The sequence below is a fragment of the Pseudorca crassidens genome, chromosome 14 (genome assembly GCF_039906515.1).
Source record: "Pseudorca crassidens isolate mPseCra1 chromosome 14, mPseCra1.hap1, whole genome shotgun sequence".
Lineage (NCBI taxonomy): Eukaryota > Metazoa > Chordata > Mammalia > Artiodactyla > Delphinidae > Pseudorca > Pseudorca crassidens.
The window spans coordinates 14072835-14093218 of NC_090309.1; the positions used below are offsets into that span (position 1 = coordinate 14072835).

Genomic DNA, 20384 nt, shown 5'->3' on the forward strand with positions numbered 1-20384 from the left:
CCCATTGACCATCTTCCCCAGCCTCTTCATTATGTGCTTAGATTTAAAGTCACGTTGTCCTTTTCAATTGCGTCTCTTTCACACCACAACGACCTTTACATTCACCTTACCAAATCTAAACTTGCAAAATCTTCAAAGTTTCATCTTCTAGTAACTAACTTCTAAAATTTGATGCAGAACCTCCCTGAGTAAATTTTTAAAACCTCACAATTCTGTATACAGACTATGTAGTCTACTCATGAATCTTTTTCGCAGACATTTACTCTGACAGCCTTGAAAATACTGTCCAGTATATGCTAAATACGAATATCTGAAAAATAAGAATTTTCTTAATCACTATTACAGTTTCGGCATAGCTTCCAACTATTTCAAGGTATCAATGCTAAATCATCTGATCATATATTACACTAGGTTAGCCCAGTTTTGGTTAAATATTAGCAGCCTAGTGTTCCCCAGAAGGATTTTTTGCGGGAGGCTTTGGCTATTACAAGGACATCCTTGGGCTAGCCAACTTTACCTCTCTGGGCCTCATCTTCCTAATCCTTAAAATGAGGAAATCAGATGTTTTTATTCATTTTATCCATTGAACTGCTCGAGCCAAAAAACCCTCCAAGTCATTTCCCATATCCGATCAATGAACCAGGAAATCTTGCCTCTATTTCCAAAATGTTTCTGGAATCTATAAATTTCTTTCCGGGCCACCATTACCACCATCTTTCCCCTAGACTACTATGTGTATACTAACTGGCCTGATTCCCTTCCATTTCTGCCTAAAACTTTTGCCTCCTATCTGAAATTTATTCTACCACAGAGCAATCTTTATAAAACATAAATCAATCAGATGATGGCACTCCACTGCCTCCAAGAATTCTACATGGTCTGGTCTCTGCCAACCCTGCCCCTCATCTCACTCCATTTGTTTACGGTGCTCCAACCATACCAGCTTCCTTTCTGGTCTTCAATGTTCTAAGCTCTTTCTTGCCTGCCCCTTTGTACTTCTATCCCCCCTGTCTGGGCAGTTTTCATGTGGTTGGCTGGTTCCATCCTTCACCCTCAAATCTGCTCAACTGTCACCTCAGTATCTCTGACCACTCTTTCCAAAGCAGTGTCCCACAAGCCACTGCCTTACACTTTATTAGATTGCCATGTTTCTATCTTTCACTGTACTACCACACTGTGAAAATACCTTAAGTTACTTCTTTTTACTGTCAGTCTCCTCACAATGAAAAGTAAACCCCTATGGACACAGACCCTGCTCTTGTATCCACTGTTATACCTTTTAAAGCCAGGCACATAGCAGATGCTCAATAAAAAAGACTGGTGGAATGCATGAATGAATAAATGCTCTTAGCACTTAATATTTCAAAGAGCTACAACTAAGTCTTGTGAGATACCTCAAGAACCAGGCAGTAATGCTCACCAATGTCTAGCACATATTAAGTGTTCAATAAATATTTGTTGGAAAGCAGGATGGAGGAATAGAGGGAAGGGAGGAGGACTCTGCTGTTTTTACAATGGTGCCTCACCATACCGAGGAAAGGTTTTGTAGAGGAGTGGCAACGACAGCACGGTGGCTAAGAGCACTGGGTTTTGGTGTTAGACCCTGGTTGGAATCCAGTCTCTGACACTTCCTAGCACATTATTTAACCTCTCTAAGCTTCAGTTTCCTCCATCATAACGAGGAGTAATGAATGACAGTAATGAGAAAAAAGGAGAGTAATGAAGCATACCGTACAGGGCTGTGCTGTACCACAGTGCCTGGCACACAGATTAGCTGTCTCAGAGCAGAAAACTATCCTGAAAAGTTTCTCGGTGCAGTCACCATGTGTTAGAATTACCATAACCTGGATGCTTTTCCTCTAAGAAGATGAAGTATATCACTCTACAACTTTACTGAGGTTTAGCTCAACAGGGATAGGGCTCCGATTCCAAAACCCATCTCCACGTGCACACCACTGCATTGGCCTCTGACTTGACAAGGGTCAAAGTTTCTTCTTACCTGAAGAGTTTTCCCTGAAGGTCTTCTATACCAGTCATGGCAATAGTTCCTCCCTGCCAGCAGACGGAGATAATATAATTGAGCGTATAATGATATTCCAAAAAGGACACTGCTGGCTCACACTCCTTAGCAGACTCTCTCAATTAACCAGGCAACGTCCTAACTCTGAGGAATAGTCTGCTAGGCAGAGAAGACCTTCAAGGAGCCAGATGTCACTGGCAAACAGGTTTACCTTATCCAAAAGTATTCACCCCAGCAATCAAGAGTGTTCTCAACCTCAACCTCAACTCCTGTCGTCCAAAGAGCACCAAACTCTTTGCCAGTCCAACACATCTGGAAAGTGCAGACACAGTGAGACGTGCACCAAGGGTGTTACTGTACTCACCTTTCACTCACACATGTAAATGAACTCTCTTTCTTTCCCCACTTCTTCCTTTACCTCTCCATCTCCCCTGAAATCTAGGCTAGGCCAGTGTTTCCAGAAACTTGCCTGATTGCAAGGATCACCCAGGATATGGAAAAATATTCACAATATACTGTAAAGGAAGCTACACAAGAGTATGGCTTTTAGTTTACACAAAAAAAAAAAAAAAAAAAAAGCCTCCACAAATATACAGGAAAAAGAAAAAGAAAAAAAACAGGAGGAAGACAGGTATTCCAAAATGTGAAGAGTGAGAGTCTCTGAAAAGTATGATTACGAGTGATGTTTCTTTTCTTTACTATGCTTTTCTGGGTTTCCTAAATATCTTTAAATGAGAATAACTTTTTTTAAAATGTAAGAATCTTTATTTTGAAAACAAGTGCAATATAAAAGGAGAATAACTTTTATAATTAAAAAAATAATAATAATTTCTAAAACGTCAATACTCAGGTAAAAATTTACCATCTCCAAATTCCTTTAGAATGTGAAGATGACTAGGATAGTTCTTAAGAGCTGAAACAGACATTTTTTTAAACATCAAATTTATTTCCACATTTTAGATGCTGAAGTTAAGGCTCAAATAGGTTGAGGAACTTATCTCCCAACCAAAGTTCAGGCTTTTTGGAAAAACAGCTTCTACTGTGTCCAGTAATCAGTAGCACACAAACCTACTGAGCTGGACAGTATGCTGACAGAGAGCAAAGACACAAGCTCCCTGCCCTTCAAGAGCGTGAGTCAGGAAGACAGGATCACTTACATACGTATATGTTACCATATTTTACAAGCACCTCCTTCAAGGTTATAAATTTACTTGCTCAATTGCCTATCACATCACGGATAAACTTGACACTTTGAAGAACTGGCACCTTCCCCAACAGGAGGTCCCCACTGACCCCAGTCCTGCTTGTACCCCAGGTTGATTTCTCCATGACCCATCAGGATGCCATTTCCTCGGGTCTGGTCCCCACCTCAACATAACATCACGTGGCTCTCCTTTTCATCTTACCGAATGTCTACAGTGATGCCTTCTCCATGGCAGGCAACATGCAATCAACTTCTCCAAACTGCCCTTTATTACCTCTACGCAAGACTGTTAACAATTTGTCCAGAACAAAACCTGACAGGTTACCATTCTGCTCTGTTTCTCTTTCAGCTTCTAATACCATGGATTACTTGACAGTATCCCCTGTGAGTCTGCCTCTAAGAGGCAATAATCACTTGCCTGACGTCCTCAATTTACAGTCCTTACTACATTACTTCCCCTTTATAAACTTTAAGGCAAAATGAAAAGGTAGTAATGTTAATTTCCGTAATTACCTCTTCATTCCTTCCTGAACCACCTGAGGTCAAGCCTGCACATTTGGAAGGAAGACAGAGGTATCAGACATCCTGGTTTACAAAGTTTCTCATCAAGTATCAAAGTTCCTGTGGCCTGTACACAGGCTTAAGACTCAGGAAAGCCAATCATCTTAGCCACCCAGATTCTTTAGTATTTGTGTAGCACGTGCTTGCTTTGGTTCTAGTTGATGTTGTAGTCCAGCCTGCCCTGATCCAGAGCCTTAGATGCATTCACTGACCCTGACCCATTCTCATGCCATCTCTCCTTGCCCTGCCCCCACCCAGGCTCCAAAGTTGCCTCTACAATGCTGCCAACAATCTTAACAATATCCACTTGATCAATTTTAAAATTCTAAACTCCAGGGACTTCCCTGGTGGCCCAGTGGTTAAGACTCCACGCTCCCAATGCAGGGGTCCCGGGTTTGATCCCTGGTCGGGGAACTAGATCCCGCAAGCCACAACTAAAGATCCCGCATTCTGTAACTAAGACCTAGCGCAGCCAAAGAAATAAATATTTTTAAAAATAATTAAATAAAATAAAAGAAAATTCTAAACTCCAGCCTGGAGCAGAGCATCATAAAGGCGCTTCTGACAGTTATAACACAGTAAACTTTCCATGTAACACAAGTGCATTTGGATACCTAAGTTGTGAGAAAAGCAATCTGTACTGTAATAGGACCTAAGGATTCAACTCAATTAAAAAAGAGAAAGCCTTCAGTTTCTCTTTTTCCCCCCAGATTTCAAAAGTTGACCCTGTCATTTATACCCTCCCTTGAGAAGTCTACCCCAGTCCCCCATCCCCTCATTAGGCTAGTCTGTAGCCTAATCTTTGGGGAATTCTGAATAAAATTGCCCCATTGTGTACACTGTGATGTCCTGAAGACATGTATCAGTAATTACAAAGCATAATAAATTAGGGAATTTGACCTAGTCTGGGATATAGGTTACAATGATTGTAGAGATGTTAGGTATGGCTTCCTGGAGGAAGCAACATCACATCAGAAAGATAAATGGAAGTTAATTAGAGTGAAGCTAGGATTAGAAGAGAAAGGAGAACAGTGAGTCCTAAGGCTGGAGAAAGCATGAGGACTTGAAGAGCTAAAGAAGGCCAGCTTCTCTACAACAGGGAGGAGAGGGAAAAGCTGAGAGCCTTAAGTTTCTTGATCCAAATCCTATTTCAGGATAGAATTAAATCCAGTACTTGAACTCAACAGTGCCATTCACAGAAGCCTGTAGTTTTCTAGGCAGAAATTAGCAATGGCAAACCAACCACTTCCTTCAAAAAGTGAGTGTGTTTGTTCACCCAATCATAAATGACCGATCAAACCTCTCAATTATTGAGGTGGGAGTCCTATTTCAACACCAAATCTACTCAGAATTCTAAGCTTCCTCCCCTCCTCTCATGCAAGGCATTCTTCTGATTTGACACACACAACTCAATTGATCTTCAAAAATACCTCCATATGGTGAAACTGTCAAATCTATTGACAATTTTCAGGAAACATCAAAACTAAAAGCTTTTTCTTGACAAAAATAGTGAACCAGAAACTTATATTATCTCCATCTGCTTGAGTATAGAAATTACGGCCAAGATCTGGGACTAGCAAAGAGTAGACACAACAGCACAGAAGAGCAGAGCAGACAGCTTTATTACCACTAGACAAACTGGCCATGCACTGTGAGAATTAGAGAAAGGTTTACGCAAGTGACAAAAATAAATCAAGTTACCTCAGAGCAAGATTTTGCTTGTTTGGAAACCAGGCTTCCATTATTCTCAGAAGATTTGCGTTTTATAGCCCCAATTCTTGTAGAATTACCTAAAATATTTAAAAACAGGTAAGTTGGCGTCCCTGTCTCTCTTACTGTGAGAAGGATAAAGGGGAAAGGAGAACAAAGATTTTAATCAAACAGTGTGTCTTACCACATGTCACAAAGTTATCATGTACAACTTCAACATGAATCAGTGATGGATCGACAATTTTCAGTGCTGGAATCTTAAAAACAAATAAATAAAACAAAGATACTAGGAAATTTTAAAATGCTCAGGAACACACCAGAAATTAGCTCTATCAACCTAACAGTAGGGGCTTCTGGGACTTCCCTGGTGGCGCAGTGGTTAAGAATCCGCCTGCCAATGCAGGGGACACGGGTTCGAGCCCTGGTCCGGGAAGGTCCCACATGACACGGAGCAACTAAGCCCGTGCGCCACAACTACTGCGCCTGTGCTCTAGAGCCCACGAGCCACAACTACTGAGCCCGCATGCCACAGCTACTGAAGCCCACGCGCCTAGAGCCCATGCTCCGCAACAAGAGAAGCCACCGCGGCGAGAAGCCCACGCACCACAACGAAGAGTAGACCCTGCTGGCCACAACTAGAGAAAGCCCGTGCGCAGCAGTGAAGACCCAATGCAGCCATAAATTAATTAATTAATTAAAATTTATTTAAAAAAACAAATAATAGGGGCTTCTTACATATAACTGCTTTTTAAAATAATTGTTTTTTTCTACTCTGATATTTTAATATAAAATAATAAAGGTGTTTAGCTCCTATAAGATACTATAATTCCTTTGTGTAATTATCTTTCCCTGTCAAGTTATCTTACACACAATTATCATCATCCTTACCTCCTCACAGTTGACTTGAAGAGTTTTTGATGTTGGGTTTCCATTTACAATGGTTGCAGAAAACCACTGAGTAGATGGGTCCAAGCTATAAATTTTTACTTCTGAACCAACTAAGTTTTTGTCACCTTAAAAAATAAAAAGTAAAAAAAGTCCTTAGAGCAATATGCATTATCTCCCAACAGCACCATTATCCAGGATAATCTTTTCCCAAGTCTTTAAAAATGCAGTAGACAAAAAGTAAACATTAAAAGGTACTGCTATAAGTGCAAGAAGACAGACATTTCAGCAAAGCTAGGAGAAAATTTAAACTGTATTTTTAAGCTTCACTTTTCTACTGATTTATCTCAGACTTGCAATATATTTCTTCTAGTATTTGTATGAGACCATGTAGTATCAGATAACACATTGAGACGTAACTCATTCTCCTCTGCAGTTTTAGAGGATCCAAATTCAGGAACCTCAGCAAAACTGCTAAGTCTGATAAAATACTTACAATTGTGAAATTGACCAAGAAAATCAATAACAGTAAATGGCAAGATCAAGCTTACCAAATTAATGCTTTATTAATTTTATAAGACTGAAATTCCAAACATATCAAATTCCATGTCAAAATATAGCTGAGCTTGTTTAATACCTACTTCACTTTTATAGTCTTCACATGATCCCTGAGCTCTCCAAATTTCAGAGGCTTTAGAATACATTACAGAATAAAGTCCTCCACTCACCTAGTTGCATGGGAAAAGCAGCAAAAGAATTTCTAACACATTAGAATTTTTAATGAGCAAATGAGTGAGAAGGGCTAAAACATAGCTTCTTACCTTGTAAGAGATGGCTTTCATCCAAATGTTTCACAATCAAAGCTTGAAATTCTTTACTGACATTCTGATTATCGATAAGCGAAAGTCGAAGATTGTTTACATCCTGAAAAATGGAAAATCATTACATTTTAAGGTAACAAGAAGAGTTGTTTAAATTCCAGTGGATATTTCAATCAGTTTAATCACAGGGATTAAAGTAGTGTCAATTAGCCATTTGATGGCAGCAAACCATTGCAACTCCAATGAATTAGACTGGTCAAGTAGTAGGAAACCATCAAACCATCACAAATATAAGGCAGACAGAAGTGAAGTCACCCCAAGCTAAGAGCAAGACAATACTAAGAGTGGCTCAAATTTTAAATATAATAAGCAAACAAACTAGCTAGTCAGTTCATGTCAAAAATACTCTGTATCCCAAACTCTAGGGAAATTAGGGAAATCACAGCTCCAAATGCAAGGGGCAAAAGACACATACACAGAAATCACTTAGATCCATAGTGTCAGTTCATTGAAATTGCTGTTTTTAACAAACATCATTTCACACAGATTCATTTCCCCTAACTAGAATTCCAAATGCATTCTTGTTTACGAAGAGGGGCGTGGGGGGGGAGGAAGGACAAAATCTGAATGAATAGCGTTAAGCCTTCAGCTAGCCAGCTTTGAAACATTCAATTCTTGGCAGCTCTAGTTTTGGCACTATTCCACAGTGCTCTGGCTTTGTGTGTACACTCAGTTATGATAAATGTATACAGACTGTCAATAGGAGGAACCTGCCAAACCCAAACTGCATAGCACAGAAGCCCTTCCAATATCAGGCCTTCATGCTTTTCTGCATGTGAAATGGGTACACAGTGGCCAAAAACAGTTCATCCATTTCTCCCATTGGAAAGAACAGTCTTTTAGAGAGGCCATGCTGGAAAAATTTCTTAAGCCAAATAACATTAGACTTGAACTAGGGGTTTCATAAGAGCTCAACATTAATAACCAGAACGGGCCATGTGTTTTGTTTTGTTTTTTTTCATGCTACTGCAATTTCAAAAAATTTAAATGTGTTCTCCAATTCCTACTACAAGGTAAAATATCACGTCAGTGGGGCGGGCCACAAAGGGCTCTTAAATAAATAAAACTTACTGACCTTTTTCAACCTCAAGAAACAAAACTGAAAAGGTTAAACACATGAAAGATATAAAACAGAACTGTCCTGAAAACAATGCTAAGAAGTAAATACTGCTCAGTGAAGCAGACATCCACAGCCCCTGCTGTATGTTCCTTGGTCCTTAAGAGCAGTCATTCTGCCTTTTAATGTAGGAAAAATATCAAGATGCCTATTTGACATATGAAGATAACTTGTGTCTGCAATTAAGTAAAAGCATCTTCCTCTGTTCCATTTACTAAACATTATAGAATAGGGTTCAGAGTGTGAATCTTGTTTTCACTCACTTCGAGGACATGAAAGTAAAAGTAAGACTTGCGCAGAGAAAAGTCAATGCCAAGTCAATGACCCTTGGTCCTAAACTGTCTTTCAGCAAATAAACTGGTTTAATTGTCCTACAGGCCATAGAAACAAGTCAGGTCACAAAACAGAAGTGGTTAAAGGGGATGACTAAGTTTCACAAATGACATATAAAAAAAACAGTGTTAGGGCTTCCCTGGTGGCGCGGTCGTTGGGAGTCCGCCTGCCGATGCAGGGGACACGGGTTCGTGCCCCGGTCCGGAAAGATCCCACATGCTGTGGAGCGGCTGGGCCCATGAGCCATGGCCTCTGAGCCTGCGCGTCCGGAGCCTGTGCTCCGCAGCGGGAGAGGCCACAACAGTGAGAGGCCCGCGTACCGCAAAAAACAAAAAACATTAAAAAACCAATGTTATCATAAGACCAACATTATTCCCAAGGTAGTGATCTGTGGCAGTAATCTGTGTGTTCTTCCCCTCCCTCCCAACATTTTTACAATAAAGGAAAAAATCACACACGAGCAAGAATCAAGAGCCTAAATGTTGTGAAGAAAAAGGAGGGAGTTCTGCAAGCTAATTGGAAAGAATATGAATGAACACACACACACACACACACACACACACACACACACACACACGATTTACACTGTTTGTGGTAGTTATGTTAAGTCACCACAAACACTGAATTAGTGAATACTGAACCATTCCTAGGGGAAAGATGGGGTTAGGTTCCTTCAAGCCTCTGGTCACACAATACTGTCGTCAACCAATCAATACATAACCTTGTTTTATGTGTTTCTGTTGAAAAACACATTATTTAGTATATATTGCTGCAATGCTAACCTCGAACCCATGGCCACTATACCTCACGGCTGAATGAAGCTTATCTAACACATGTATTTTCCCCCTAAGACACATCACAGCCTCGTTGCACTTAGGACACTAGAGAGCACTTCAGCACTACCCTTGGGGCCATTTTAAAGAGTGAAATCACCAACGAAAAAGCACAAAAATGCAGTACTAAATAGACCTTGAAAAGGACACTTGTTTACAGTAGAAGAGACGAAGTAAGAAGGCAGAATGTCACCTTATTCAAGCTCAGCTGGGAACATGTGTCAGACAACTGAAAATCTTCACCACTGTGCACATGTCTGTGAATGACCATGAAAGCACCAAAGTACTGACTGGGGGGTTACAAATATATTTTAGCAAGTAAGCAAGTTCCCAAATACAGAATCCTTAAATAATCAGGACTGACATATATATATACATACACAGATATATGTATATATATGAATGATAGTCTTAGAAATAAGCTTCATATCACCTAGGTGTTTCTATACACACACATCATCAACTGTAGTACGTTTGTCCTTCCAACCCCAAATAAACAGTACCAACCCAACGGCTAACACTAAGCAATGATGTCTGACAACTTAACTGCTCATAAGATGGGTCCTTTTCTCTGTTAGATATCTGAATGAGAGCAATCAACATCAATATGTTAGTTCTCATATTCAAGGAGTCTGTCTTTCTATTTTTAGGGTTTAATATCGTTTCCGTGTTTTACCTGTATAGGCTTTAAAAGGTCTTTAGAAAGAAATACTCTTTGTTGATCTCCTAAAAAGCGAATAGACGTTATGGATCCCAAACCAGCTTTGTCCAGCAGAGGTCTGTACATCTGAAACAGAAGAAAATGCTTTGGCATCATAACTGCTGCTGGCGTAATTCTGAAAACGGGGACTGGCAATATTCCATACACGTGGAGAGAGATAAAGCCATTCAGTCGTTTATTTACTATCAGTATCTCAATAATAACTATTCATGCAACCACAACAGGAGCACGTAATTTCTACCAGAATCAATAACTTAAATGCGATACACATTTGAGAGTCATTAACATATAGGTCTGGGGCCACAGATGTATGGCTTCCCCCAAATTTATGCAAAATATTGCTTTATGTACATTTTTGTGGGGAGACAGGGCCATGTTTTTAGCAAATTCTTAATAGATGGGGGAAAAAATACAAAGAGCAAAATACAACTTTAAACAAAACCCGACACCACTCAAAAACCTCCAGCAGCTCTTCTCACCCATGGGCAAAATCTTAACTTTGCTCATACGGGCATGCAGGCCCTTCACAAGCTGGTCAGCCTTTCAATCATCCTGTTAGCCTTTCAACTATCCAATCTTCCCCTTCCTCCTTCAAGCCCCAGCTCATGTCTCAAATAGCCTGAACTGTCCTCTCCTGATCACTATTTTCCTTTAACCGCACCAGACTTATGGTGTGGAAATGGCAGAGTCATATACTGACTGCTAGCATCTTTAAAGCCAAAGAAATATGAGCCAGGGGGAACCTTAAAGATCATGAGACCCCAAGTGGAAACCCTCACAGGGGCCAGGCAACAGCTACTTTTTAGCTTCAGCCCACTGTTGCGACAAGGAACTGCTATGAGGCTCCAGTGTTTCCATATCTTGCCATTTCTCCAAGAAAAACTGGAACTCTAGATTTTTAAGGACATTCTCTACATTTTTTAAATGTAGACAACTAATTTAGATTTTCTTAAAACACTGTGAGGGTCAAACCAAAAAGATCTGTATGTCTGTATATATCTGCTGGTTTCTAACCACTGACCTAGACTAGACGTTCCCCACATGACCTCCACCCCCGACTTTTCAAGTGAAGAAACTGAGGCCCAAGAAAAGTCAAGGGTCAGAGTTGCAGGGCTCCTAGCAGGGCTGACAGGAGGTTCTGGGGGTTCTTCTGAATCTTCTACACTGTCATATCTCTGTACTATTATTTTCCAGAGGACCAAATATAGGCATTACGTATAGATTTTCCCTGTTTCATTCATAATGGGTGAAATACCCTCTTCTCAGGAGTTCAAATAAGCCCGAGTTTTACTCACTATCGCAGGCCACTGAACAATTCGCTCAGAAACTTCAGGAGACTTTCGTTCAGCCAAAACCAAGTTATGTTCCACTAAAAAGGCTCTCCTTAGAAGGCTGTAGACGTCTATCCATCTTCTCTTCCTCCAAGATTCCCCATCAAACTCCACACACACCTAAGACAAACAAAATTGAAGGAAAGCAGACTTGATTAACAAAAATAAACATGAAAAATGCCTAAGTTGAATTATACCCTCACCATTCTACTCGAGTCTTGTATCTGAATATGCTGCCCCCAACTCCTGCTCTCTTACTTCCCTTCTAAACCCACAATAAACTAACCAGATCTGTTAGAACCAATGAGCTTTGGCTCCCAAACCACTCTGGGAAGCAGAGTCAAGGGATGTGGAGACCAGTCTCTGCCCTCAAAGTAACCTCTGGGAAGCCTTCACAAAAAAGAACCCCCGTGTAGAAGGTTTTTACATATGTTAATTAGACATCAGAGCTTTGAGAATTCAAAGACAGAAATCTGAAACCCAAAGTACTTCTCGCAGGGCATTGTAATTCTATGTTGACACTGTCAGTGAGTTTAAGATGACCGCCCATCACACAATCCACCACTGGCTTCTGAAGCCCTCTGGTAGCAGTAGGACTCGGCACCAGGCGCTTTCAACACCTTGAGTTGAATAAACTGGGAAATTACCTCAGAGTTTGAAATCCGAGACAACTTTGCTACATATAGAAACGAGTAATTGATAAAGGACCCCAGAATTTTCCAAAACTACCTCTAACTTCTTACATGAAAATTAAACTACCTTTGAAATACTATTTTCCAAGTAACTATGAAGTTTTCTGCTTCTGATCTGCAAAATACCTTTTAGCCCTAAAGTTAAAACCCTTATAATTTGTAGATATTTTAAAACATAAAAAAAGAATTCAGTCCAAAAGTGGGTCTCTGACAGTAACCCATAAGTAGGAATCAGTCACAAAACCTTAAAAGTCATATAAACGTACCAAACACCTTAGCTTCCTTAACCCATTATGAATACGCTACCGTTTCATTTACTCTAAGTCTTTTAAAATGTTTCTTATGTTTTAACTGAGATACAATAAACTCCCTCAATATTCAGTGTAAAAATCACTATTTTGGGCTTCCCCGGTGGCGCAGTGGTTGAGAGTCCGCCTGCCGATGCAGGGGACATGGGTTCGTGCCCCGGTCCGGGAAGATCCCACATGCCGCGGAGCAGCTGGGCCCGTGAGCCATGGCCGCTGAGTCTGCGCGTCCGGAGCCTGTGCTCCGCAACCGGAGAGGCCACAGCAGTGAGAGGCCCACGTACCGCAAAAAAAAAAAAAAAAATCACTATTTTAATTTGATTTAAAACCTCTCCTCTTAATAGAGTGATGTCTCATTTTTGGTTTCAAAGAATTAGTTAATAAATCTATCAACACTTCATAATTTCATAGGCAATCATATCTCCCTTTTCAACCTTTAACTTAAAAAAGTTTATTTAATTTCCATTTATTCATCAGAACCCAATTCAAAAATCCTTTCCTCAAGCCTTCCCTTACCAAAGAGCCCCTCTCTCTCCCAAGAGAAGTCCCTTGTTAATTGTACTCAAAACTCTGTACTCTTCTTTTGTAGCACTATTCCACATTTTGAATTATTTATTTGTGGTCAACTGATTGACATATTAAAAACTCTAATCGGTCAAAGTCTGTCTTCTTTAACTTACCATGTATTTCATCAGTCAGTACTCGAATACTTGTTGAATGAATAAATTTCTCTCTGAATTGGGCTCTTACCTTGTTTCTCTCATCCATTTGGAAGGCAGGAAGTTCCCAACTGATATACCACTAGCCTCAATCCCAAACTTTTCCAGTTTTATGGCTATAGACTAACAATCTTTAAAATCAATGAAATTTGAGACCCATCCTATCCTTCTCCCCCAACCACAAAATATGCACCCCTAATTTCCCAGGCAACTTCCCCTGAGAAGCTGCATATCTTCTTGGTATGGCAGGCTTTTAACCTTGCAGTTATTACAGAGTAAGTGTAAATGTGTTAAGCACCTACTATGTGACAAGGCCCTGCGTACTCCACCTTGGTTCTATGTATTCCATCACCATAACCAACCAGTGGTCCTTCACATCGGGCTTCAGAGACTGCCCATCTTCCTTTCCGTTTGCCTAGTCACAGAATCCAGGTCCTCTGACATCTCCCCTAGTCTTTTTGCCCCACAGCACATCAACCTCAAACCCAACTTAGCTTTGGATGACAGTTTTCCCATCAACATAGTGTAAGAGGAATGCACATCTACACACATCAGAATCAGAGAGATCTGGGTTTGAATACCAGCTATGTTGAAGCTTTCTTAGAATGATTTTACATGCATAAAATAAAATATGTAGAATTACAAAGGAAACCAATTAACTGTACCCAGGTCAAAAAGCTAAGCTCTCTGAATCTTGTCTTCTGGTAGCTTCAAAATGAAAGTACTAAGACCCACCCTTCACTGAATTGTTAGGCAGATTTTAAAGGCAATTTATGTTAAGTATCTGGCAAGGAGACTAGGTAGGTTTTTTTTTTGCGGTACGCAGGCCTCTCACTGTTGTGGCCTCTCCCATTGTGGAGCACAGGCTCTGGACGGGCAGGCTTCAGCGGCCATGGCTCACGGGCCCAGCTGCTCCGCGGCATGTGGGATCTTCCCGGACCGGGGCACGAACCCGTGTCCCCTGCATCGGCAGGCAGACTCTCAACCACTGCGCCACCAGGGAAGCCCAAGACCAGGTAGTTTTAAGACCTCCGTGGTAATTCAAATCTTAATTTATCAGAGTATCACTTCTTCAGTTAGGAATGGGAGGAGGAAGACTTCAATATGATTATCTAACATCTACTCAGAAAAAAAGTAATCTAAGATCTTAAGTGGCTTCCCAAAACGTATGCAATATCACAGTTCTTATCATATCTATAAGCTATCTATAAAGCTTATGATCAACCCTAAACCAAATTTTAGACAAGCTGCCTCTTTATATCTCAATTATTTTAACATAAATTTATTTATTTATTAATTATTTATTTTTGGCTGCATTGGGTCTTCATTGCTGCACATAGGCTTTCTCTAGTTGCAGCGAGCAGGTGCTACTCTTTGTCGCGGTGCATGGTCTTCTCACTGTGGTGGCTTCTCTTGTTGCGGAGCATGGGCTCTAGGCATGCGGGCTTCAGGAGTTGTGGCACACGGGCTCAGTACTTGTGGCTCACAGGCTCTAGAGTGCAGGCTCAGTAGTTGTGGCGCACAGGCTACGTTGCTCTGCGGCATGTGGGATCTTCCCGGACCAGGGCTCGAACCCGTGTCCCCTGCATTGGTAGGCGGATTCTTAACTGCGCCACCAGGGAAGTCCCTATGTCTCAATTTTTGAGTAATCTGAAAATTAAGTTTAGTTCTTTAAAAATAAATAAATTTAGTTTTTTAAAAATAAATAATACTTTGAAGTATTAGGCTGTGTTGGTCAAAACTTCACATTTAAAAAGATGACTTTTAAGGGGCTTCCCTGGTGGCGCAGTGGCTGAGAGTCCGCCTGCCGATGCAGGGGACACGGGTTCATGCCCCGGTCCAGGAGGATCCCACATGCCGCGGAGTGGCTGGGCCCGTGAGCCATGGCCGCTGAGCCTGCGCGTCCGGAGCCTGTGCTCCGCAGCGGGAGAGGCTGCAGCTGTGGGAGGCCCGCGTACCGCAAAAAAAAAAAAAAAAGATGACTTTTGAAAAAATATAATAAAACCAACAAGTTGTGAGCTTTCTTCAACGTTCTTTAAAAAGTTTCCTGTTTATCATAACTACATATCTTTCATTTGTGCCTTGAGGTCTGAAGTTCTATATATAAGGACACACACCCCCCGCACCAAAAGCCTCTTTTACAGAAATTTCTATTTAAGAAAAACAACGGTAAGAATTCAAATTCAGGGGGAACTAATGTGATTTGACCAAGCTCCTGCAAAGTGACAGATACGACTAGTTCTCATTCTAAATGGTGTTCTTTCCTCCACAATCCCTTGGTCCACAAAGGAGATGTTATCTGTGCTGTCTGACTCCAAAGGCCAGAAAAAGGCCTATTAATTACAACTTACTACCTATAATTCCCAAATTTCCTATTTTAAAAATAGGGCATTTTGTAAATACGTGCCTATTAGCTTATAAAATTTCTTGACCAGATGTTGGATATTTCAAGTTAATTATTTCAAGCTGTTCTTCCCAGAAAGATAAATCTCTTTCCTTTAAGATATATGAATTAATATTATCTAATCAAGCTAATCTCAAAACCTCCACTTTTAGTATACACTAATCTTACCTAAGTATATGATTTTGAAAACTATCAGAATAGCCAAGTAAAATGTTTCCAAGTTTAAAAGTAGGCACTTACACAATGGCATGGTTTTTAATCACGAAGTTTTTAATGACATTCTACTCTATGCCCAGTACTACGGTACAGAATATCACTTATTTCACTGCTTCACAAATTAGGAATTAATTCATTATGCTTCTATTTATGTCTTCTTACACCTAGACTCTTATCTAAAATCCCAGAGTCTAGCATTCAATTATAGGGGTAAACACTTTTTATTATTACACTGTGCTAAGTTTCTCATTTTACATGGGTTGACTGTCAACAGAATCCACCAACATTCAAGTTTCAACTGTATGCAAGGATGAAAAAACTAGGCATTGATTGGTCAAGGTATCCAACTGCCAAAAAGGGCTTTAACAGCAGCAAATGGTACATATAGTTGGCAAGTACTACTCATCTGCTAAGGACATCCCAAAGAACTAAGAAGGGGCAGAAGACTCAAGGAAAAAGTAGGTTCAAAGCAAGGAAAAGACATAGACAAACAAGTTGGGGAAGGAGGGCATTCCCAGCATGCGTAGAACAAAGTCAGTTAAGAAGCAGTCTGCCTCACACTCAAGTAGACAGAGTAGCACAAAAATAAGGTTGAAGAAGTCCTTATAATCACACCTAATTAAGATCTGTTGTTATCCAAGTTAAAGAGAATGCCAATGCTCCATTGGAAGATAATTTCTGAACTGCTTTTCTATATACGAGTAATAATTTTATGATTCCTTCATCTGTTCAAATATTTTAGCAAAAACTACATGCCAAGCAATGTTCTCAGTGCTGGGGATACTGAACCCAGCAAAATAGAGTTGCTCTAACCTCACTCTATCTGAATATTAAAGCCTAGTGTTTAAGGTCTGGGGACAAACTTCGGCAAGTTATTTAACTTGTTTAAGCCTCAATTTCTAACACTAAAAAATGTGGTTTACTATCTAGGATTTTTGTGAGGATTAAATCAAAGTATTTACTGCATGATAAGTATCTATTATGTCTTCACCTAACTTCTTTGTAATCAACTACTAAACATTGTATCTGAATAAGTGACTTTGTTACAAAGTCTTTCTCTAGATGAAACAAATCTATTATGTCTTCACCTAACTTCTCTGTAATCAACTACTAAACATTGTATCTGAGTAAGTGACTTTGTTACAAAGTCTTTCTCTAGATGAAACAAAGTTAACAAGCCTTGGTCTCATTCATTTCAACCTCAACTAAGGAAGCAAGTCAGTCTAGACAGACTTGTACTTCTATTAGTACTAAAACAGTTGCACACTACTTGAATTTCATTCATTCATATTCATTGCAGCCCCCCCAACCCACTCCCAAAAACTCAATATCCCTAAGCCCAGGTCTTAGGCATTGTCTTAGTTACTCAGTTCCTGCCTGCATCTGGCCAAACACAATAGGTTTCAATGTTTCAAAAACTGTGTTTTTGCTAACACAACATATCCTTAAACTTACACCAATTACTTTATCTGCTACTCAATTAAGGAATGCAGCAATAAATCATGATTCAAAAAGAGAAACTGAGTAGATTTCTTACATGAGGGCTGAGTTGTGAAGTCTGTAGGTAAAGCAAAAAATCCACTATAGTCAAAATTGCTTTTGAATTAAAATCCCTGTCGTCTCCAGGTTAGGCACCTTAGTGCAGTGAAGACACACATAGTCAAACGTGGATTCCAATGCTCCCTCTGTCACTTAGTAGCTAACTATGCAAGTCTGGACAAGATTTCCTTTCCTAAATCTATTTCTTTATTCTGAAAATGAAGATACCACCACCACTTCAAAGGCTGGGGGTGGGGGAGATGTGGAGATTTAAAAGAACACACATAAAGGACCTCCTAGGTTCCCTTCCTAACCCAACGGGTCTGCAATCACTGCTGAGTAAGGAAACACCTAGTCTCTCATCATCTGCCAAAGAACTAAAGACTGTAAGGATTAATCTTGTTTCCACTCAAATCGGGTAAAAACAAATGCACTACAGAAAATTTTACTTGGCAGGTGAAATGAACCGCCGCAACTATGACTGAAATCTACTACACAAAGCCCATTTTATTGAGAAAGATGATTAGCCTAAGCAAATAGGCTGTACCACATTACCTTCTTTCTGTAAACATCAAAACGCACCTTGCTAGGAGTGAAACCAAATTTCACAGTGTACGACAGGAGTCCTCTGGTGGCAGAGCCTTTGATCAGGGAGCACGATGATTAAGAAGGTGGGCTCAAGGGTCAAAACTTTCTGGGTCAGAACACAGGTTATGCCAATTCCTTGAACAGTGTTTCAGCAATCAACACATATTCAACTGCCAATGCGAAAACTTGCTTCCCTTATTTGAGCAGTTTTCAAGAAAAAGCAAAGATAATGACCAAGTGAAGATACTAAAACATATCCGTTACCCAGGATGGAAAGCTCTTCTGTTCTGACAAGCTTCCTTCAAGTTATCACCCCTTCGGAGTCTTTGTTGGGGACCTTTTTTCAGTTATTTTTGCACAAAGGAGTCTTTGTTGGTACAATGGCTTCCTCACTGGTAGTTTCCACACAATCCTTTCACACCAATACTTCTATTAGGGAGTACGATCAGAATTCATCTCTTTTTGAAAAGATCTAACTGAAAAAGGTTCTGCGTGCCATTCTGATTAAAAATCACTGGCCGCACTCGTTCCCATTTCTCTCCCTTCCCTCAAACACCCAAATGGAATATTTCAAAGCCATCCCTCCAACACACCATATAAGGGGCAGCTCCACCCCAGCCGTCCATATATGGTCATATCCCACACCCACTCACAGACTCATCAGAGACAACCAGGAACCCACTCCTGCCCTGACCCACCATATACGGACAAATACCCACCTTAATATACTGAAGAGAATTAAGCTCCTTCCTCTACACTCACACTTCTAAGTCTGAAAGTTTAAGAAGTTGGGTGAAGAAATTAGAAGGAACAAACAAAAAACCCGACTGAAAGCACTTCTAAGCACTAGTGCTCAATTCTCAATGATTCCTAACGTCACCCACTTGCCCAACTTAATATTAACAACACTCCCCCTTCGGAGAAATCATCGTACAGCCCTGATAAGGCACAGCGCGTGCAATAACTAATCATGTCTGAGCAACCCTAAGCCCATTATTAAACACGGGCAACTCTAAGCCAAACACACCTCGCTCTACACACCATTTCAAAGACTTTCAAGGTCTACTTTTCTGCACCTTCAGATCAGATGCCAACTTTCTGGTCGCCTTTTCAGAAAAAGGGAGGGAGGGTTGCTGGCTGTCTCGTTACCAAGGTAACTAGGAAACGTCCGACTGCCGAGGCCCAGGAGCCGGTTTTACCTTCAGATCCTTCTTAGTAACGTCGGTGTGGGAGACGGCTCGAATGGTCCCGGAGAGCCAGGGCCACTCGGCGACGCGCTCCAAGTCCCAGCTGTCGTGGCCGCCGTCGCTGCCGTCGGCTGCGGACAGACTGAGGAATCGCTTCCCTACCAATACTGGCCAACTTTCTCCGAGCGTGAGCACCATGGTTCCAACGCTGCAGGAAGGGCTCCTCCCTGCAAAAACACAAAAACAAAATGCAACGGGGGCGGCCGGCGGGAGGGGGCCGGGAAGAGAGGTCGGTGGGGGAGGCCAGGGCGGAGGAAAGGGTCCTAATCCCGATCGGAGGAGGGGACCCCAGGCGGCGGCGGGTGAGACGGAGGACCCGCACCCGATCTCTCCACCCGCGCCCTTCCCGCCCCCCGATCCCTCCCCCACCGCAAACACTGGCCCAAGCGTCGCGTGACCCTGGCTCTCCCAAGTTTCGCTTTTCCAAAACCTGAAACCTAAATGCAGACAGAGTGAGGGGAGAATTATTTGTGGCTTAAGTGGATTTGAAAGTGTTCGCCCCTCACCCCGGAAAAGAAAAGGCCCCGAAGCAGAGGCCCCGTCCCAGGCGGCCGGGTCCCCGCCCCGGGCAGCCCCGCGGGAGGGGCGAGCCCGCCGTTCCGCACTTGCCCCGCCGCCCCGCCCCGACACCCTTCTACTCGGCCGCAGACCCCCAGCCTGCGCCGCGGCGCTGGGGCGGCGGGGCCGCGGGCTTGGCGCCTTCACCTTTCTTCCTCCGATCCCTTCAGCCGAGGCCGTGGCGCTCTTACCCCGCCTCCCGCCTCCCGCCTCCCGCCTCCCTGAGTCACCGGCGGCGGCCACCGCTTCCAGCCGCCCAGCCGACTCTAGCTCTCTGACTTGGTTCAAGAGCTCTCACAAGACACGCACAGCCTCCCGGGCCCGCCCCCTCGGAGCCGCTTCCATCGCTCATTGGCTGGGTCCAAGGAGCTGGGCGAGACTCGTGGGGAAGGAGCCCATCGCCATTGGCCGCCCCGGCGAGGGCGGGGCGAGAGAAAAAAACAATTCCTCGGCTGCCTCCTCCCTTTCCCCTCCCCCTTCCGACTCTCGGACGACCCCAATTAGGTTAAAGTACACCGAG

The 20384-nt window shown here is 41.9% G+C and overlaps 1 protein-coding gene across 5 annotated transcripts in view; it reads right to left on the reverse strand.

Annotated features, from left to right (window-relative positions):
• The window catches only part of KDM3A (lysine demethylase 3A), a 63019-nt gene extending 42858 nt beyond the window's left edge, over positions 1-20161 (reverse strand). For 3 of the 5 annotated variants that reach the window (XR_010934397.1, XM_067704448.1, XM_067704451.1), the window contains exons 1-8: positions 20012-20161; positions 19259-19473; positions 11561-11716; positions 10221-10331; positions 7202-7304; positions 6384-6508; positions 5680-5752; positions 5487-5575 (exon numbers count right to left, since the gene is read on the reverse strand). Coding sequence is in view for 4 of the 5 variants with exons in the window: in XM_067704448.1 (XP_067560549.1) it covers positions 5487-5575; positions 5680-5752; positions 6384-6508; positions 7202-7304; positions 10221-10331; positions 11561-11716; positions 19259-19444 (843 nt within the window). In the remaining variant the exon portion in view is untranslated. Of the gene's footprint in view, positions 1-5486; positions 5576-5679; positions 5753-6383; positions 6509-7201; positions 7305-10220; positions 10332-11560; positions 11717-18053; positions 18751-19258; positions 19474-19812; positions 19888-20011 lie in introns of those variants that run through there. The other 2 variants (XM_067704449.1, XM_067704450.1) reach the window with 2 other exon arrangements.
• Between the last annotated feature and the right edge of the window lie 223 nt (positions 20162-20384).